This window comes from Asterias rubens, chromosome 4 (assembly GCF_902459465.1).
Source record: "Asterias rubens chromosome 4, eAstRub1.3, whole genome shotgun sequence".
NCBI lineage: Eukaryota > Metazoa > Echinodermata > Asteroidea > Forcipulatida > Asteriidae > Asterias > Asterias rubens.
Window position 1 is genome coordinate 19,041,056 of NC_047065.1, and position 20,522 is coordinate 19,061,577.

At 39.1% G+C, this 20,522-nt stretch overlaps 2 protein-coding genes across 2 annotated transcripts; one reads left to right on the forward strand and one right to left on the reverse strand.

Moving 5' to 3' along the window:
- Position 1: 1 nt before the first annotated feature.
- LOC117289545 lies at positions 2 to 19,398 on the reverse strand. Its single transcript, XM_033770691.1, has 3 exons — positions 19,071 to 19,398; positions 2,461 to 2,667; positions 2 to 1,600 (listed from the first exon to the last, which is right to left on the reverse strand). The coding sequence occupies exon 3, from the start codon at positions 1,583 to 1,585 to the stop codon at positions 20 to 22; it is 1,566 nt and encodes a 521-aa protein (XP_033626582.1). The 5' UTR covers positions 1,586 to 1,600; positions 2,461 to 2,667; positions 19,071 to 19,398; the 3' UTR covers positions 2 to 19.
- Positions 3,626 to 14,812, forward strand: LOC117289543 (NFX1-type zinc finger-containing protein 1-like). The gene is made up of 3 exons (XM_033770690.1): positions 3,626 to 3,802; positions 7,219 to 7,684; positions 8,457 to 14,812. Exons 2-3 carry the CDS (start codon positions 7,221 to 7,223, stop codon positions 14,665 to 14,667), a joined length of 6,675 nt encoding a protein of 2,224 aa, XP_033626581.1. The 5' UTR covers positions 3,626 to 3,802; positions 7,219 to 7,220; the 3' UTR covers positions 14,668 to 14,812.
- Positions 19,399 to 20,522: the final 1,124 nt, after the last annotated feature.

The window sequence follows — 20,522 nt, forward strand, 5'->3', positions numbered from 1 at the left end:
TTACAAGGAATGGTTTGTTTTACACATTACCAGACATTGAGATTACTGGATTAAAACTATTTGTCAAAAGACAGCACACTGTCCAAATCTGATTAATGGAGCCGTGCATGGTCAGAGGAATCGCACTGTCAAAAATACGAAATTTCTTGACCTTGTTTATCGCCCTTTCGACATGGATTCTCTCTGCTGCTATTTGCTGTGTCTCAATGGTCTCATCTTCTTCAAACTGCTTCCTTTCTTTGAAGAAGGCAGGGATATTTAGTTTGACACCCATTGGCTTTAGCAAATCATCAATTGTGAAACCACGGTCTGCCATCACAACATCACCCTTTTGAAACAGCTTGGGATCCAGAAACCCACTCCGGATAACTATTTCTCTATCTGACATTGATCCAGGATATAGTTGACTTATGAATGTTATTGCACCACTAGGTGCGATACCCAGAAGTCCTTTGTAAGTTATATGATGCTTATTGTTTGACCAAAACATACTTTGGAGCATCAGAGAATCTGGGATATGTGCAAATATTTCAGAACAATCAACAATGACCCTTGTATCTGGGTATTTGTCTCTAAACGTTTGTGGCATTGTTTTGGAGATAATACTTTTACTTGGCCAAATAGGAAGTGAGCCAAGCTTAAAGTACATGAAATTAATCCATGTGATGAAGTATCTGCTAACACTTGACTCTGAAATGCTAAATAGGTATGCCAGATGCTTTACAGAAAAACCCTGCCTGAGTCTACAAAGGACCAAAATGAATTGTTCCTTGGGTGAAAGCTGTAATGTTCTCCCAGGTTTATTATGAGTTTTGTGTGAAGCTGAATAGCTGTGGTCCAAGTCCATGGCTGATGGAGGCTGGTATACTGAACAGGAAGGCTCACTTTCTCTATTTGCAGTATGTGTTATGACATTCTCACAACTCTCACCTGGGTTCAAAAAAGACAACATGGCTAAAACCAAAGAGTAAGTGGGAAATCCAGTGTAGTGTTTTGTTAAGGAATCATTTCCCTCAAGACTACTAACAAACTTATTTCGTTCATTCTGTTCAGTTAGAGAATTTACCATCCTCTTCAGTCTTTGTACTGACTCCTTAAGTTCTGTCACATCATTTGACTGTTCATTCTCCTTGATTTGATTCACCTGAACATCATTCTCCATTGTATCAGATAATGACTCATCCTCATTCATCGGTTCATCATCATTTGTTGTTTGTTCGTCAGCTACCCCACATGAAGTTGAGGGACCTTCAAAGGTCGATCTATGAAGAACTCTGCGTTTTTTCGGTGACCAACTGTCAGAGAGTACATCTTTTGGCTCAGCACCTTGCTTCAGTATCCATACTCCATTGAGGGTTCTCTTGATGTCAGTATCATTAAAGTGCACATTGCAAATCTGGGTAGACTTACTGACAAAGAATCCGTCTCGACCATGATCCCTTTTGATTTTTGTGCACCATCGGTCTCGGAGTTTGCGATCAGTGGGAAAGCAGAAAAAATGAAACTGCGACCTTGACAAGTCTTTGTTATAAAAACGATTGCTGCACCCATATGCAGCACATTCAACTCCTCTGCTGGATGGCATGGTGAAACAAAGCACCTGCAAAACAAAAGTATACTTGATTTATACAACTTATTCATAAAACAGAGCCATCCCTAAATCAAATCAGTTCTGATATAATTATTAGTAATCTGTATTATATTCTTGGGATTCACAACACTTTTTCATGACATGGTTTAAAGATGTTTTTAATACATGTAGCTAGTTTGACGTCAAAGAGCAAAGTGAACCTTTTAAAAAATGCTTCAAAAAATTAAGGAAATTATTTTGTCAAACTTCTAGCTGGATATGATACAAATTTGATTTGTTATAATCCTAATTTATTAACTTAAAGGACATTCTGAAATGCGAATGTGGAATTTGGGGCTATTCTACCACAAGTGTGCCACATACACTGTACTCTAGACCGAGTGTAAGAAACACCCTGCGAACTTGTGCCCACTTTCCGGAAGTCAATGTTATTATTTTTCGGCCCAAATTCTGACACTAAGAAACCCACACAGAGGTTATTAACTTGGTAGAAGTACCAGACCAGTTTCAAACAAATGAAAATCAAGTATTTCAACTAGTAACACTGGAAAAGTTTCCGTATGGCGCCACCACTTTTTCATACGATATGAAATAAAACAGTCTGTATCTAGTTTACCTCAATAAGATATCCCTTTTTGTAAAAAATTGTGAAAAAGTGGTGGCGCCATACGGAAAGTTATCCCTAATACTTTTGGCAAACTGACTCCGCAAAACTTGGGGTAGACAGGGCCAGGGTTGAAGCACCACGTTTTAACATGCACGCCGTGTGTGCAGCACGGCTACATCATTCATAAATCGTTAGCATATTTTCACTCAAAAACTGCAATTGTAAAAAATTTGCAGCCTGGTTTTTCCTCCATTAAACTTACCTGTGCTTGGCTTCTACCTCAACACGCTAAAATCGTATTTCGTTCTTGTATTTGGGTGTAATCTCACACGAAAGTTGTACTTCGGTCTGTAGAGGGAGCAGACACCATAAGTGTAACGTTACAGCGGAGTTGTTGTGACACAGTGAGCCTCGTTTTCAAACCCGGAAGTGCGCAGATCGACGCTAAACTCGTCGTTTCGGGATTCCTCTATAGGTTCGGGAAAACGCAATACAATGAAATACACAACATAATATGAGTCACGTTTTGTATGGTGTGAAAGTCATTTATACAGAACTTGCATTTCGCAGCCTTGCCTTATACATCAACAATCTTTTTTCAATTCAATGTTTATTCATTGTACGCCCATGAATAATCCCACAACCACCTAGAGCTTAAAGGGGGCAGACACTAGGCCTACTTTCAATGATCACACAAGGAATTTTGAAATAATATTCAAATTTGGTGGTCACAATCATTTGCAACATTTTCGGGGGGAAAACAGTTCATTTTAGTCAGGTAAGTTTAACGTACTTCGATTAGTGAACTAATCTTCAATTAGTGTCAATTGTTATGATTTATAATGATTTCTAGTAGACTGCAGGACTTGCGATCACAAGGTTGTGTGTTCAAAACCTAAATCAAGCTAAATTCTGATTTGCCAAATGACTTAGTTACTGAATCACAATTTCTTGATTTGTGCAATTCATAATCAGAGACGTTCAACCAATGTTTGTTTGTATAAGTGAGAGATTGGTTGTTGCCAGCTTGGTGTTTATATCCCAATTGCGGGCAAAATGTTAGACTCAGTAATATTACCACAAATGTTGTTATACTGTAAACTTTTTACAAGGCTTTTGCCTATTAAAACATAATTCCATCCACATAATTATGTTAGTGGCGCTGGATAAAAAATAAAAATAAAAAAAAACCTTGCAATATTGTCTGCTATTTTTTTCATATAAAATCTGTAGTTCCTTTTTTGCCCCAATGTCCGCCCGTAGTACACAGCCATTGCGACATATCGGGGAATTCCCGCGGATGAGAAATCAACAATTGTGTCTGAAGGTTGAGGTCAAGGTAAAACCGACAAGATCTGCATAACAGACGTTGTGTGTCAATTAAGCGGCATACAAAACCGGTTCTTTAATGGCATAGGGGTGGGTTTTTTTTTGTCTGGGGGAGTAATCTGTTTTTGTAACCCTGATCTGGTGGATATATGACAGAAATCAAAAGTGAACTGCCTTATCGAATGTGTTGATCCTAGTGGCTGATCCTAGTCTGTGACTTTCACATCGAAGGCCGTACTCTTGGAAGTATAGATCGAATTACACGGTGTTTGCAGGTAAGATGATACATTCCAGTGCAATATTGAGAGTATGCAAGAACTCATGTATCATGTACGTAAACATGATACCAGACTGCATATTGGATCGTTGCACTCGAAATTACCACTGCCGTAGTGCTTTTCAATGGGGAAGTAATGTTAAGGAAACAAAGTTAAACAGCTACCTGAGCGGAATGTTTTAAACGGAAATGGTATTTTAACTTGTTTATAATGCACTTGTTCACCATTTTAATGTAATTTCGATATGTGTACACTTCTGAATTTCAAGCACAAATTGTGAGGAGCAAATCTAAACTGCTAAAAAAAAAAAACGGACGGAATGGCGTCCAGAAACAATGTGACAAAATACAAAAAGACTGCTGGTCCCTTCATGTCGCAACTCGCTCAATACACATGCTCTTGTACAATTATTCGAATCATTTAGTTTAATACACATCTAATCTAATCATGGTACCTGCCTTGATATTTGTTAATATAATTAGTTTTAGAGTAGGCTATACAAACTCCCGAGTACAAAGTACTGAGTATACAGTGCTAACACACATAGGTGTATGGGTAAAAAAAACAAAATTAATATTCTTTATCCCCGATGCAAATTTAACATCTACTATACAAACTCATTATCATAATTACCATCCATCGACAGAGCGGTTAGGTTCCAAGGCACTCTGGTTTATCCACCAAAGATACAGTCAATGCCAAGTCTTATAATAGAGGCAGGTGACACTATTGGTATAATTACTCAAAATAATTATTAGCATAAAACCTTACTTGGTAGCAAGTAATGGGGAGAGGTTGATAGTATAAAACATTGTGAGAAACGGCTCCCTCTGAATAATGTAGCTTTCGAGAAAGACACTATTTTCCGCGAATTTTGATTTCGAGACCTCAGAATTAGATATTGAGTTCTCGAAAACAAGCATCTGAAATATTATCTCGCAACTTTGACGACCGATTATATTGAGCTCAAATTTTCACAGGTTTGGTATTTTATGCATATGTTGAGATACACCAAGTAAGAAGATATTGAAAATTACCAATAGTGTCCAGTGTCCTTAAACTGAGATGAACTAATTCAACAGTAAACGAACAGTATCACAAATAATATTTTGTAATAACGAGTTTGTTGACGTACTTGATTCGGGATGGCAATGCTAACTTGCAAGACATTACATGGTTTTTAAATTGGATATACTTTAAACTCCCAGTTAAGAATTAAACCGGATTACGGATCTAAAGGGATCTGACCAATTTCTGGGTCAGGCTAGCCTTGTCCAAGGCTATTACCACTGCTATGAATTCAAGGCAGTGGACACTATTGGTAATTACTCAAAATAATTATTATCATAAAACCTTACTTGGTAACGAGTTATCGGGAGAGGTTGGTAGTATAAAACATTGTGAGAAACGGCTCCCTTTGAAGTGGAGTAGTTTTAGAAAAAGAAGTAAACTTCCACGAATTTGATTTCGAGACCTCAGATTTAGAATTTGAGATCTCTAAATCAACCATCCAAAAGTACATAACTTCGTGTGACATGGGTGTTTTTTCTTTTATTTTTATCTCGCAACTTCGACGACCAATTGAGCTCAAATTTTCACAGGTTTGTTATTTTATGCCTATGTTTTGATACACCAAGTGAGAAGATATTGAAAAGTACCAATAGTGTCCAGTTTCTTTAAACTGAGATGAACTAATTCGTTCTTTAAGAAGGCAACATTAAACGAACATATCACATAATATCACAATAGTGTCCAGTTTCTTTAAACTGAGATGAACTAATTCGTTCTTTAAGAAGGCAACATTAAACGAACATATCACAAATAATGTTTTGTTATAACGAGTTTGTTCACGTACTTAATTTGGGATGACAATGCTAACTGCAAGACATTACATGGTTTCTTAAATTGATATACTTTAAACTCCCAGTTGAGAATTGAACCCGGATTACGGATCTAAAGGGATCTGACAAATTTCTGGTCAGGCTTACCCGGAAAGTGGTTACCAAATAATAATACTTTAACTACGGTAGTGCGTAAAACACGCTTACTTTCCCATTAAAAGACACTGGACACTACTATTGATATTTTTTCAAATTACCAAGCTCAATCGGTCATCAAAGTTGGAAGATAATAATGAAAGAAAAAACACCCCTTTTACACGAAGTTGCGTGCTTTCAGATGCTTGATTTCGAGACCTCAGATTTAGAATTTGAGGAAATTTACTTCTTTTTCGAAAACTACTCCACTTCAAATGGAGCCGTTTCTCACAATGTTTTATACTTCCAACCTCTCCCCATTACTCGTTACTAAGTAAAGTTTTGTGCTAATAATAATTTTGAGTAATTACCAATTTTAGATCAATAATTGTGGCCCATTATTATAAGCCTTGTATTTTTGTGTGGTATACATTGTCTATTGCAATTATAGTTCTTATATTATAGCGCATTTACAATAACTGTATCAAATGTTTGTTTACATTGCAACCATAATTTGCACACAAAAAATGTGAAATGTAGCTTTTGCATTTTTTCTTTATCGGGTTAATGTAAACTCCCCGATGAGAAATCGACAATGAGTTCTAAAGGTTGGGGTCAAATGTTCAAAGCAATCAACTCAGAACTGCATTACACATACGCAAGGTGCAGCGGGTGGGTTTTTAGTGGGGTCGGAGTACAGCAATCAGTTTTTTGTGATATGAGTTTTAATTCCCTAAACTTGGAATCTGGGAAGCGTTGCTGTCAGTTAAACGCTTCTCAGATTGTGTATTCCTATTAGAGAATATTCCTTCTGCGGACAAAAAAAAATCGCTCAGGATTTTCAGCGATATCTCAAAAACACGACCACCTTTTGAAACAGTGTTCCCACGTACATGTACATTTGTAAAGGATAAAAACAAGGTTCCAAAACAAAAGGTATAATTTGCCTTAAAGGATTTGGGTACTTTTTCAAAATGTCCACAGATTTACATTAAACAGAAATGAGTAAAACAATGTCATGAAAATACGTTTTTACATGCTTAAAATAATTTTGGTCTCATGATCTGTGAGACGAAAATTATTTTCATGACATCGTTTTACTCATTTCCCCAAAACTACAGCACCTCAGCACGTAATATTTTCAGTGAAGCTTTCTACTATCGTCATCTTCAAACTGTGTAAGTTTGGTGTAAATCTGTGGACATTGTGATTTTTGTCCTACCAAAAGTACATAGACCCTTTAATGCAAATTAGCTCCTAGTGGATGATACCCATGCCTACATAAAATGTATCAGCCTCAATGTTGTCATTTCCCTATGCTACTCAAGCCGATAAAATGTCGGCCAAGGAGCAGTTACAGTTAAGTATGAATTTCCTTTTTGTCCACAAACGGTGAGAGTACAACTATTGACTTCACTCGAAATGTTTTTTTTCTAGCTATGGATCGCAACGCAGATTCAGATGAATATACTGGCCAAGAAGAGCAACAGTCGGGTACCCGACCCAATCCTCATTTGCTCCGCACAACAGGTTCAGAAACACGTCATGAACGATCCTGGAGGGTTGACGGAGCGTCACGAGGTGTTGTTGGCGGACAGTCGAACAGGAATAACTTAACATGGACTCGGTCAAGTAATCACAGCGCTGCACCGGCTGCTGGCTCCTGGAGGAATATTAACAGGGAAGCAAGTGGAGGTGCTCGGCCCAAGGATAGCAATACGTTTTGGAGGAGAAACAACTTAGAGAGAGAAGATGACTCAAAGACTCAAATAGACCGTCAGGAAACGCCAAACTGGCGACGGAGAGCAGAGAGTCAGGGAGAAGGGACAACAGAACAGCCAAGGGACACTTCTACGATCAGTAGTGACTTCTTTAGACGGCCAGGTAAACCGAGAAGCAATTGGTAAGTTAATAGTTAAGAGGAGGGTTTACGTTTGGTAGTCACTCTTGATTTTTAAAGGAACATTACAGAATTGGTTTTTGCTAACAAAACAGTTGCTGGCAGTGTAAGCACTTTAGGTAATCCATCATGCAACAACTGACAAATAATCTCCATTTAAGGAAATAAATGGTTCCGGATTTGACAATATCATAAACAAAAGTCGACAATTTTTTTTAAAATAAAAACTCGCAAATTAAGTTGATTCTGTAAAATTACAGTTATATAGGATTAAAACAAACAAACGGTTCAAAAACTGAAGTTCACTTTGCCTTTGACTAATTGAATACAGCAACATAGGATAAATATGTTTTGCACACTAAAATGTTCTTCTGTCAAACAAATGAATTTTATGCAAGCAAAGTTAAGTTTGTCACAAAATAAGTTGTATCATGATTGGACAATCAACTAATATTTAATAAAATCATGTATTTTAGGTTTATTGTTCAACACAAAATTAAACGACAGTGTAATCGTTAAAGAACCAATACTGGTCAAGAAAAAAAAACTAACACAGTAATTTAAACTATCAATTTTAAAATGTCACAAAAAAAGTTTATTGAAAAACAAATTCATCCTTACTTCAGAGTATGTACTCAGCAAACTGAACGAATTGCCTTCATTGCTTTGCCACTATAAACGGGTTACCTTTTCAAAAGCCGAACATTTTAAACCAAAGAACATCTCCAAAAAACAAATCCAAAATGCTGAGAATGTTTTACTGTTTAAATTTCAGGGGGTCAACAACCTCGAGCCCAACCAGTCCTCCAACCCCTGTAGAAGAAACTAAATGGCGTCGAGGACAGAGCGACGTTTGTTCGGGATCAGGGAGATACACAGGTCAAGTTCAAGTAAAGCAGACTCCCAAGACGCCCTCAATGTCAGAGGAAGAACTCAAGACACTGCTGACGGCCAGTCCACAAGAAGTTCTCTCCAAGCTTCTGAGCAGAAAACACGAATGGTTGGCACTTTTAAATCTTGACTCATTCAATGATAATGTAATGACGTTAATACTTGGTGTTTTGTCGTGTATTTGTGATTTAAATGTAGATCCAAAAGTAAAGCAGGATATTCATATGGTATTCAGTATGATAGAGTCTGAAGGGTTTCTCAGTAAACATTTGACGAGATACTTAGTAGGTTTGTCCACACAACAGCCGCATGATGATCAAGAAAGAGATAGTGAAACCCTTGCAAACAATATCAAAATGATTTTGAAATTGCTGCAAGTTTTCCTTGAACACAAGCCAGAAATTTATGGTGAAATGGGCGTGGTTCTGATTCTTCTCGAGAAGGCTGTTTCCCTGGCAGTGGTAGAATCTTGTACTGACATCAATCATGAAGGTCATAGTTACATGATCCAGGTAGAGCAGTTGAAAGAATGCTATCATGCACTGGACGAGTCTCATCAGATAATACAACACGTTAAGGCACGGCAGCCACCCAACAACTTCAGAGAGATTCCAATCATCCCCGACAGTTTAGAGATTCAGAAACCAACAAAGCCATTCTTACGAAAGAACATCTTAAAGGGAAGGTATCAAGACGTCGAGCATTATCTTGATGTGCAGTTCAGGTTGTTGAGGGAGGACTTTGTTGCACCGTTACGGGAAGGTATCGCAGAGTTTCTCTCTAAAGTAAACAATCATCATCAAGACATTCGGGTGTATCGCAAAGTCTCCGTTCAAGGTCAGAAGATTGGGAAAAGAGGTCAGTTCACCCTGGAGTTTGATGTCAAAGGTCTCAACCGTATCAACTGGCAAACCAGCAAGCGTCTGATATATGGTTCATTCGTCTGTCTCACTCAGGACAATTTCAAGAGCATTTTATGTGCGTCTGTGGCAGATCGGAACACGAAGGACTTGGAAAAAGGTCTGGTTGATGTTTGTTTTCTTACCGAGTCTAGTAGAACGCCTACAGGTACCTTTGTCATGGTCGAATCTGCAGCTTATTTTGAAGCCTATCGACACGTCTTACTAGGGCTACAACGAATGAATAGCGACAATTTCCCTTTTGAAAGGTACATTGTGAATGTTTCATGTAATGTTAGAACACCCAAGTATCTGAGCGAAGACTGCTCTGATGTGTATGACCTACGACCATTGGTTGTTGCAACTGATCAGGTCTTTGAAGATGAGGGTCTGACTGAAACCTTCGTAAATGCAGCCTGTGTGTCAATTTTAGATCCACAAAGTTGGCCGACTGCAGAGGCCTTACATCTTGATGAGTCACAGAAGGCAGCTGTGCAGGCAGCGTTGACGAAGGAGTTTGCCATCATCCAAGGTCCACCAGGAACGGGGAAGACTTACATTGGTCTCAAGATCATCGAAATACTTCTGTACAATACACCTACAACTCCAGACGCGTCTCCAATTCTGGTGGTGTGCTACACAAACCATGCTCTGGATCAGTTTCTGGAGGGAATTCTAAACTTTGGTGAGGAGAACCTAGTTCGTGTTGGAAGCCGAAGCAAAAGTGAAGTGCTTGAGTCTCGAAATCTGTCCTATCTAAAGCGACATCTAGGTCGCCCGCCTAAGAACATGCAGCAAAGGGAAGTACTTGAAGAAACCGAAGCGAGTTTACACGAAACAAAATCAGCAATTCATTGTACACTTCTAAAAGTGGCTTTTGCTAAAACGATCATAATTCAAGTCGAGAAGCTAAACAATGTCATGAGCAACATACATCAACAAAGTTTTCAAAAGAATAAGAAGAGACCTGAGGATCCAACAACAAACCTTCTGAACTGGCTAAATGTGGTTGATATCGATCATGAAAGTGATAGCTCCGATATGTCGGATTCAAATGAAGAAAAAGATGAATTTATTGACGTAGAGGATGAAAGTGCACGGATACAACATGAACGCCGAATCGATGATGAAGATGACTCGAGAGTTTCCGAAGAACAGCGAAAGCAAAATGAGCTTTCCGTATTGAGACAAAATGCAGCATACAGCACTGAATGTAAGAAACGCTGTGGTTCAAATTTGGAGTCCACCCCGAAAGAAGAACTTAAGAAGGACGACATGATGTCTGATAGAGAAGCTCCCAGAGTCACAAATGTATGGAGTCTGACGTTAAGCGATCGTTGGCGGCTTTACAGACTCTGGGTTAAGAAGTACATTGAAGAGCAGGAGGAGATGCTGACGGATTACCGCATAAGTTATGACAGCCTTTCAAAGGAAATTCAAGCTATGAAAAACAACGTAGATTTTGAAGTTCTCTCAAAAGCAAGAGTGATTGGAATGACGACAACAGGTGCGGCCAGATGTCAGTCGGTTCTGCAGCTTCTTGGTCCTCGTATTGTGATAGTGGAAGAGGCTGCTGAAGTTCTTGAAGCTCATATCATCACCGCCCTGGCTGCAAAATGTCAGCATCTTATTCTGATTGGAGATCATCAGCAGCTGAAGCCAAACCCAACAGTCTATCGCCTGGCTAAGGTCTTTAATATGGATACCTCCTTGTTTGAACGGATGATCAACAATGGCGTGCCTTGTCAAACATTGAACCACCAGCATCGTATGCGTCCTGAAATCTCAAAACTCATGAAGAAACATTTTTATAAAAATCTTCACGACGATGAGTCTGTGATGGATTTCGATGACATAAAAGGAGTAGCACATAACATGTTTTTCATTGATCACAATCAGTTTGAAGATGAGGGTGATGACAACAAAACCAAGTCCAATCAGCATGAAGCGGAGGTCCTTGTCGAGTTGTGTAGGTACTTGTTACATCAAGGATATCAGCCCAAACAGATTACCATTCTAACCACCTACTTGGGTCAACTCTTCACCTTCAAGAAACTTATGGATAAAGGGACCTTCGAGGGAGTTCGGGTGTCTGTGGTTGACAATTTCCAGGGAGAAGAAAATGACATCATACTTTTGTCTTTGGTTCGAAGCAACGAAGAGGGCTCCATCGGGTTCCTGAAGACTTCAAACCGTGTCTGTGTTGCCTTGTCTAGAGCTCGCATGGGTTTCTACTGTATTGGCAACGCCAACATCCTGAGAAAGTCTTCTATCTGGAGTAGCATACTAAGAACCCTTGAAGATGAGAAGAAAATTAGCTCCTCGCTTGCATTGGTTTGTCAAAACCATTTAGTAGTAACAGCGGTAGCGACGGCCAGAGATTTCAAGGAGAAGGTTCAAGACGGAGGTTGTGGCGAGCCATGTGGGTACATGCTTCCATGTAATCACATGTGCAAATTACACTGCCATCCCTTTGATCAAAAGCATAGGGTTTACAAGTGTCAAGAGCCCTGCTCAAAGTTATGTAGAAGAGAGGAACACACGTGTCTGCTAAAATGCTATGAGGAATGCACACCATGTTCGACAAACGTACACAAACTGATGCCAAAGTGTGGTCATGTTATTCAGGTTAAATGTGAGATGTTTGATTCAGTTACTTGTACCGAACCATGTCCTAGATCACTGCCATGTGGGCATCCATGTAGGAAGGCGTGCGGAGATTCGTGTCCTACTTGTATTGTCGAGGTTTCTAAATCGATGCCAGAGTGTGGTCATGTTATCCAGGTTGAATGTCGTCGGTATGGGTCAATCACTTGTACAGAACCATGTCCTAGAACACTGTCATGTGGACATGCATGTAAAGGGGCGTGTGGTGCTAAATGCACTACTTACTGTACTGTCAAGGTCTCTAAACACGTTACAAAGTGTGGCCATGACGTCCTGATGGAATGTGCCAAGAACCCCGACTTAACGCCCTGTACTCATCTATGTGACAAGTTGCTGGTATGTGGCCATCGTTGCCCCAAAAAGTGCAGCAAGCCATGTCCAGAGGAAAGATTAGATGACGCCAAGATGATGAATTTAAGGATCCATTTTAATTTCGAATCATTTTGCAAAGAGAAGTGTGAGCGGTCATTGCCTTGCGGCCATCCCTGTCCTAATAAATGTTGCGAACCGTGCCCAAAGGAGACAGTGGACCCAACCTATGGTGAATACGTAAAGCTTCACGAAAAAGTTCGTGGTCATATTGTTGCCGGCAAACTGTTTATGGTGTGTACCCAAATCACAAATAAAAAGCTTCCTGGGTGTGATCATACTGTATTAGTGCCATGTCATGCTGATATTACGTCATTAACTTGCAAAGAGACCTGCAACAAAGAGTTATCATGTGGTCATCGGTGCAAAGATAAATGTGGCGTCCCTTGCAAATGCAAACTGAGAGTCAACAGAAAGCTTCCATCTTGTGAACATTCTGCTCGGCTCCCTTGCTACCAAGATGTCAACTCCTATCAATGTGAGAAGAAATGTCAGAAAATGTTACAATGTGGACATCCATGTTCCAATAAATGCTGTGAACCCTGCCCAACGGATGGAGAAGACGCCCAAACTGAGAGCACTCGAAACTTACCAGCAAAGGCCTGTCAACGCTCTGTGAGGAAGAAGTTTAGAGGCTGCCACCACAGTGTTGTACTCCCATGTTATAAAGACGTTGAGTCGGTCGTATGTGCAGAAAGGTGTACCAAAGTGTTGTCGTGTAGTCACAAATGTCCAAACCGATGTGGCGATCCATGTCCAAGTAGCAACCCTAAGAAGACAGACACTTACTGTGACTGGAATGATGATGGCAACAGTTCATCTGAACAAGATGACCTCTATGTCAGAAAATGCCAACACTTTGTGAACAAAAAGATACCTTCTTGCGGTCACGTCATAGAAAGTCCATGCTATAAAAGCGTTGAATCACTGGTATGCCCAAAGCCCTGTGAGAAGATTCTTCCATGTGGTCATCAATGCGAAAATAAATGTGGGGAGCCGTGCCCGAACGAAGAATGTACATCCAGTGACGACGAAGAGGAAATGAATGAAAACGAATTTGTAAAACAGAAATGCCAAGTCACCGTTTCCAAGCAGCTACCTGACTGCTGGCATTTCATGAATCTTCCTTGCTACAAGAAAGCCGAGTCCGTTGATTGTTCAAATCCATGTGAGAAGATACTGAAGTGTGGTCACAAATGCCCAAATGAATGTGGTGAGACGTGTCTTGAGTCAGAACAGTGTGACGCGCTTGTGGAAAGGAACCTTTCTGGTTGTGGTCACAAAGTAGAAACTAACTGTTGCAGAAATGTCAAACTAATCACTTGCAGAGAGAAATGTGAAAAGGTTTTGCCGTGCGGTCATGTAATCAAATTGGCCTGCTGGAAAACATCTTATTCTGCAGCTATTACTAGTTGTCAGGAACTGTGCAGTCATTTACTTCATTGTGGTCACAACTGTCCCGGTACATGTGGTTCCTGTGCAGGACCTGGTGGAGCACATAAAGTTTGCAATAACAAATGTGGAACTCGCCTTCTTTGTGGACATAGGTGCTCGGAAATGTGCTGTGATCATGAGCTCTGTTCACCACACAAACTTTGCAATAATTCTTCAAAGCGATTTCCCCCAAAATCCACGAAGAGTTTCAGATGTAAGCATCGGAGCAAAGCACGTACCACTTCTTGCAACCTTCCATGCATCCAAAAACTTCGTTGCAATCATTTCTGTCTTGGTGTTTGTGGTGAACCCTGTCCACCTGTTTGTCGTATCTGTCACAAAAAGGATGTCGCTGGCAAATATCCTCCGGGACCCATCCGTCCGAAGGAAACATTCATATACCTTGAAGACTGTGGACATCTTTGTGAAACACGGTTTCTTGATGAAATGTTTGCAGGTTTCCAGCCATCTGGAACAAGCTTTGTGCAGATCCAACCAGCTCTGTGCCCTAAATGCCATACACCAATTCGTACATGTCCACGTTATGAAGACGCCCTTCGCACAATCAAAGAGTCAGTAGACATAGCCAGAGAGAAATGTAACCAAGACCGATTTGTTAAGCTTTCTTTTGCTGTGGGTGGGTGGATGAGGTGTCCGGAAGGTCATGTTTTCTGTCAAGACAAAGCATCAGATGATTTACTTTGCCCTGATTGCTCTTCCTACTAGCAATCAGAATCTTCAAGCGATGACATGAAATATTGTGAATGAGGACCAATGCAAACACTATGGGAAGCATACGTTTAATGACAGTGGACACTATTGGTAATTGTCAAAGACCAGTCTTTTCACTTGGTGTATATCCACACATGCATAAAATAACAAACCTGTGAGATTTGAGCTCAATCGGTTGTCGAAGTTGCGAGATAATAATGAAAGATAAAAACACTCGTCACAGAAAGTTGTGTGCTCTCAGATGCTTGTTTTCGAGACTTAAAATTCTAAACTTGAGGTCTCGAAATCAAATTCGTGAAAAATTTGCCTCCGTGGAGTGGCAGGACTGCTTATAAGATCTCGTTCAGGAGAAAACCTCATAACAAAAATAACACACCAATAAATCATCCACGAGCTATATAATAAAGAACGAGTAAAGGTTGTTATTAAAGGTCACATTTTATTATATATTTCTTATAATGGGAGACTTTGGAACACTAGGTGAAGCAGACTTACCAGGTAAATTTTCATGTTTACGTAGTTGTGAGCATGCGCACATTACCAAGAACATTTGACTTTACCTAGTAAGTCTATACTGCCACCAAGCGTCCCAAAAGAAGGATGGAAATATCAATGTATCTCAGATATTGACTTACCTTTTTTTTAATAAAGGTTCACATGATGATTCACCTGGTGGTGCAGGGTTCATGCAATGGATCACGTGATGGATCGTGTATGGGTCACGTGGTGAATCACGAGATGGTTCACGCGATTGTTCAGTGATGGTTCATGTTATTTCGGGACGGTTCGCGTTATAGTTAGGCTACGCGGGTGTATTTTTTAAACAACGTTGTTATGTGAGAAAAATGTGTTGTAAAATCTGTGTTTTGAAATTAAGCTTTAAAGGGAATGTACAATATTGGTAATTGTCAAAGACCCGTGTTCTCACTTGGTGTATCGAACTTGCGAAATAATAATGAAAGAAAAAACACACTTGTCACACGGAGTTGTGTGCGTTTGGATGGTTGATTTCGAGACCTCAAGTTCTAAATTATGAGGTCTCGAAATCAAATTCGTGGAAAATTACTTCTATCTCGAAAACTATGGCACTTTAGAGGGAGCCGTTTTTCACAATGTGTTATACCATCAACCTCTCCCCATTACTCGTCACCAAGAAAGATTTTATGCTAATAATTATTTTGAGTAATTACCAATAGTGTCCACTGCCTTTAATGTGGTCATTTATTTGTAGCCGTCATAACTGGGTTAGAACTGATCGGGACTGCGGGGTCAGGAGGAAACCATTTTTGGTCAGGTTGACCCGGAAACTGGTCAAACATTGGGTTTTAATTTGGATTCTGCGCCTGATCCATTTATTGGTTGCGTTAACACAGATTCCGGGTCAATCTGATCCAGATCGGCTCAGGGAAGATATGAACAAAACAAATAAATATATTTTCAGTGCTTACAGTGTTATCTATGCATCAACTACTCAAACTTAATGGTTGAAAGCTTCTTAGTACATTGCTGTATATAAAGAAAACATGACTAAGTAAACATAATGTGAAGTACACTTATAGACCTATATATGGAAAACAATAGAACCGTAAGCTTTTAAATATTATGTGGAATAAGCTATGTAAAGCAAATTGTGGTTTTATAGTTAACAATTTTGTGTTCGTAATGCGTTTAAAAGTACTGAATTATAACACTCAAACTGGACCTGTTTAACGTAACATTTCATTATTACATAATATGAATATTACACGAAGAGCGACACATTAATGCGAACATTTTGTTCAGAACCTGGAGAGATTACTTGAATTTCATGGAATTTTCTGCAGAATCAGAGAGAGCTAGCAGCCCTTGATAAGTTGTTAAGTTGATGATTGTTGAAAGATCACTTATGAAATCCCTAAATATTTACGTGTCTCTATTACACGCTTTCTGTGAGTCCTTGATTTAACTTGCCGTATTATCAGTATTTTCATTACAGATTTCTTGGTGATTTCCAACACTTTTTAATTAAAGTATTATACATCCCCGTTGCAAATTTAATCTTTTAACATCTATTATTATCGTTGTGGTAGCCTTTGCCAAAACATATGATTCGAACTGCCTCTAGCCACCGGGCAATCTCGGTGCATGGTCTAGTTTGGTAAGACACTGCTCTAGAGTTGCAAGGGTCGTTGGTTCGAATCCCACCCGAGTAATACCTGTGATTTTTTTCACCGAACAATGCTATAACACACATCGGTGTATAATGAGTAAAAACCAAAACTAATTGTAAAAGAAAATATCAGAACTATTACGCTTGGTGTAGTCCTATACGAAAGTTTAGTGTTGCTATGATTGTATGCATAATGCCGGCATGTATTACTTCATTGATTGTTTTGAGGGTAGTATTAGTGTTACAACACATAGATTTTGGTTGACAAAATGTGTATCTGAATCCTTATACACTATAAGCCTTATACACAGTGTATGTATGGCTTTATAAGCTGTGTTTCACGTCGTAATGGGCCAATAATTGTAAATACCAGAGGTTATTTCTTGCTGGATAGTTCAATTCAATCGGACAATGCATCAATGTGTTGAATGTTCCAGTGCATAAATTATTCTATTGTTTGTAACACCGTAAACACAATGTCCACAGATTTATATAACACCGTAAACACAATGTCCACAGATTTACATTAAACTTACACCGCTTGAAATACTATAGGCTAATAAACTCCTCTCATAAAAAAAGTACACAAAATACCATTTGTATAGCCTCTTTCTCAATATCAACATGAAAATCTCAATAATATGAGATAATAGTTCAATGGGATTATGACAAACTCCAGCACTAAATATCCCAAACGTTACCGGTCCATCGTTCGTTGAGCGCCAGACTTCACATTTTTTTCGGTAAGAAGCAATAGTAAAGTGCGCCCTCTTTTTAAGATAGGACTTTGCGGTTACACGTACCAAGCAAAGAGCAGTGACCAACGACTGATGCATGCGTGCGTGTGTTTTGATGCGCGAGGTGTGTGTCCTTCAATTTTCATAATTCGGTCGTTGCAAGTTTTTTTGTGGCCGTGTAAAACGAAGTGGAGGTGGATGTTACTCGAGAAGTGCCGTTAAAAAAGGGAAATTATACGCAGTTTTAGCCATCAGACACATTCACGTGTTCAGTCTATTTGGATGAATATATCTCTACGTACTCATCGGTACGAGCAGAAATGGATTTCAGTGTGAAAATAACGCAGGAGAGAGAATGAGAAATCGGCGTTTTGGGAACTTCACTAATACGACGGGCACGAGGCATTGTGCTTTCGAGACGGTGATCGCACGCACCACGCACAGGGTATATATACGGGTGGGTTTACAGCGGCGTCTTTTCGGAGCGAATAATGCGACTGCCGTTAGCAAGGCTTAGTGAAAACAGACAAATATTTCCAAATTAAACAAGTGCAAAAATTGTGCTAACATTGGGGCATTCAGAAATTAGGAAAACGTATCTCCCTCATTTGCAATGTTGATTTCATATTTTTGTAATTGTCAAAGATCAGTCTTTTCATACGCACAAAATAATACACCTGTGAAAATTTGAACTCAATTGGTCGTCGAAGTTACGAGATAAATAAAAACGCCCTTGTCTCACGAAGTTGTGTGCTTTCAGATGCTTTATTTCGGGACCTCAACATCTAATTCTGAGGTTTCGGAAACTACGTTACTTCAGAGGGAGCCGTTTCTCACAATGTTTTATACTATCAACAGTCATGCATTGCTTGTTACCAAGTAAGTTTTTATGCTAACAATTATTTTGAGTAACTACCAATAGTGTCCACTGCCTTTAAGCAACAACAACCAAATAAATATAAACACACTTGTAATTTTTGTTGGTGTTCATTATTAGTTTTTACACTTCGAAAACGCAGAATTATTGTACACTACCCTAAACTAAAATAATTTATAACTTAAGATAAGGGACCATAAGTAACTGCCTAAAGGTTCATATAGACAACGACAATCGAACCCGTCTGAGGATAGAACTTAGAAGGGTCGCTTAACGAAACTGAACGAGTAATTGAGGAACATTTGTTTTCGGTATAAAACAGTGAATTTCACAAAGAGTTGAGACAAGTCTTTTGGGTTATGACGAGTTACTCTCATGACGTCCTAAATTATAGGATTAGCCTTAAGTTGTTTTTACAACTGGTAGCTAGTCCAAAGTTAGGACTAGTCCTAACTCTTTGAGAACTCAACCCCAGTTTACATTTGAAAATGTCCTCAAAAACTTTCAATGCAATACGTTTTTTTTTGGTTCACATCAAAGCAATCATTGGTATTTACAACATAAGACTTATTCCATACAACATATCAGTATTTGAATTTAAAACGTGGGAAGAAACAAAAGGAAGCAAACATACCTGTAGCTGCCGTCGGGTTGGTTGCAGACCTTATCAAACTATTTCAAACTGTACAACTTGATTCGAATGAAGCAAATAGTTGTTCATAAAACGCGAGTCTCATTACAGTAGGCATATAGTGATACCACTTACAGAGCAGTTATGATAGGGCCAAAAGTAAAAACCTTTTCACTTTTTAACACGCCCACACATACACCGGGCCGACGGACCCGAGCACCGTTTGACACAATGAGTAACTGTTATTCATCCGCCTTTGGGAAAGTTGGCATTTTGTGTCATAATTTCCAAGAACCAAGAGTTATGAAAGTAAAAGCTGGACAAGTTTTGAGATGTGCCCCCTTTCATCATATCAAAAGTTGATCAGAATTAGACAGTGCAATCTCCATAACATATAAGATTTCATGTTTTCTTCCATTGAGCTGTGTACAAATCATGCCTGCAGGAAGTCCAGGGTCTGTGGCTCTTGTGTAAACATGTGAGGTCACAGGTCACAGCGTCTATTCTTTACCAAGTAATAATGTACTGGTTTTTCCAAGTCACACATATAGTATTTTAATGACAATTTACTTTTCATTAAATAATTTACTTTTCATTAAATAATTTGTTTAGCCTCACCTTTAAGCTTACATATTTCAAAGACTTTGATGACTACTTTCTACTAATCCCAATGTGTTAATGGGGGAAACACAGTGCTCAAAACATGCACAGTATAATAAATAAAAACTTGTTTGTGGTAGTACATTACCGAATGGTTACATCTGAGTATAACTATCTTACAATTTGCCCATGATTGTAATATTTCGTTGTTAGATTTTTGTGGACAATTAAATTCTTCATCTAAAGTCTAAGGCTACCTATACCCCCCCCCCCCCACCCTTCAAGACGGCATACCTGGTCGTTCTCGGGAATTGACGGGGAAGAGGTTTGGAGGAAGACATACACTCCTTAGGCCTACAACAATTTTTCCAGGGAGAGATTGGCCTCAACTAACATTTAAGAAACACAAACAACTTGTATAGGTATCATGTTTTAATGTCCGACGTTTAAAAACTTGTTTTGGTCTCATTCAGTTATTGGACTATAGCCTATAGGTTCGGGAAAACGCAATACAATGAAATACACAACATAATATGAGTCACGTTTTGTATGGTGTGAAAGTCATTTATACAGAACTTGCATTTCGCAGCCTTGCCTTATACATCAACAATCTTTTTTCAATTCAATGTTTATTCATTGTACGCCCATGAATAATCCCACAACCACCTAGAGCTTAAAGGGGGCAGACACTAGGCCTACTTTCAATGATCACACAGGGAATTTTGAAAAAGTATTCGAATTTGGTGGTCACAATCATTTGCAAACTTTTCGGGGGAAAACAGTTCATTTTAGTCAGGTAAGTTTAACGTACTTCGATTAGTGAACTAAACGAAAACCAGTGAGATCTTCAATTAG

Coding starts and splice junctions, on each gene's coding strand:
- LOC117289545 (XM_033770691.1), bottom strand. CDS start 1,585: ATGCCATCCAGCAGAGGAGTTGAATGTGCTGCATATGGGTGCAGCAAT.
- LOC117289543 (XM_033770690.1), top strand. CDS start 7,221: ATGGATCGCAACGCAGATTCAGATGAATATACTGGCCAAGAAGAGCAA. Junction 7,685..8,456: donor GGTAAACCGAGAAGCAATTG/GTAAGTTAATAG, acceptor TTTAAATTTCAG/GGGGTCAACAACCTCGAGCC.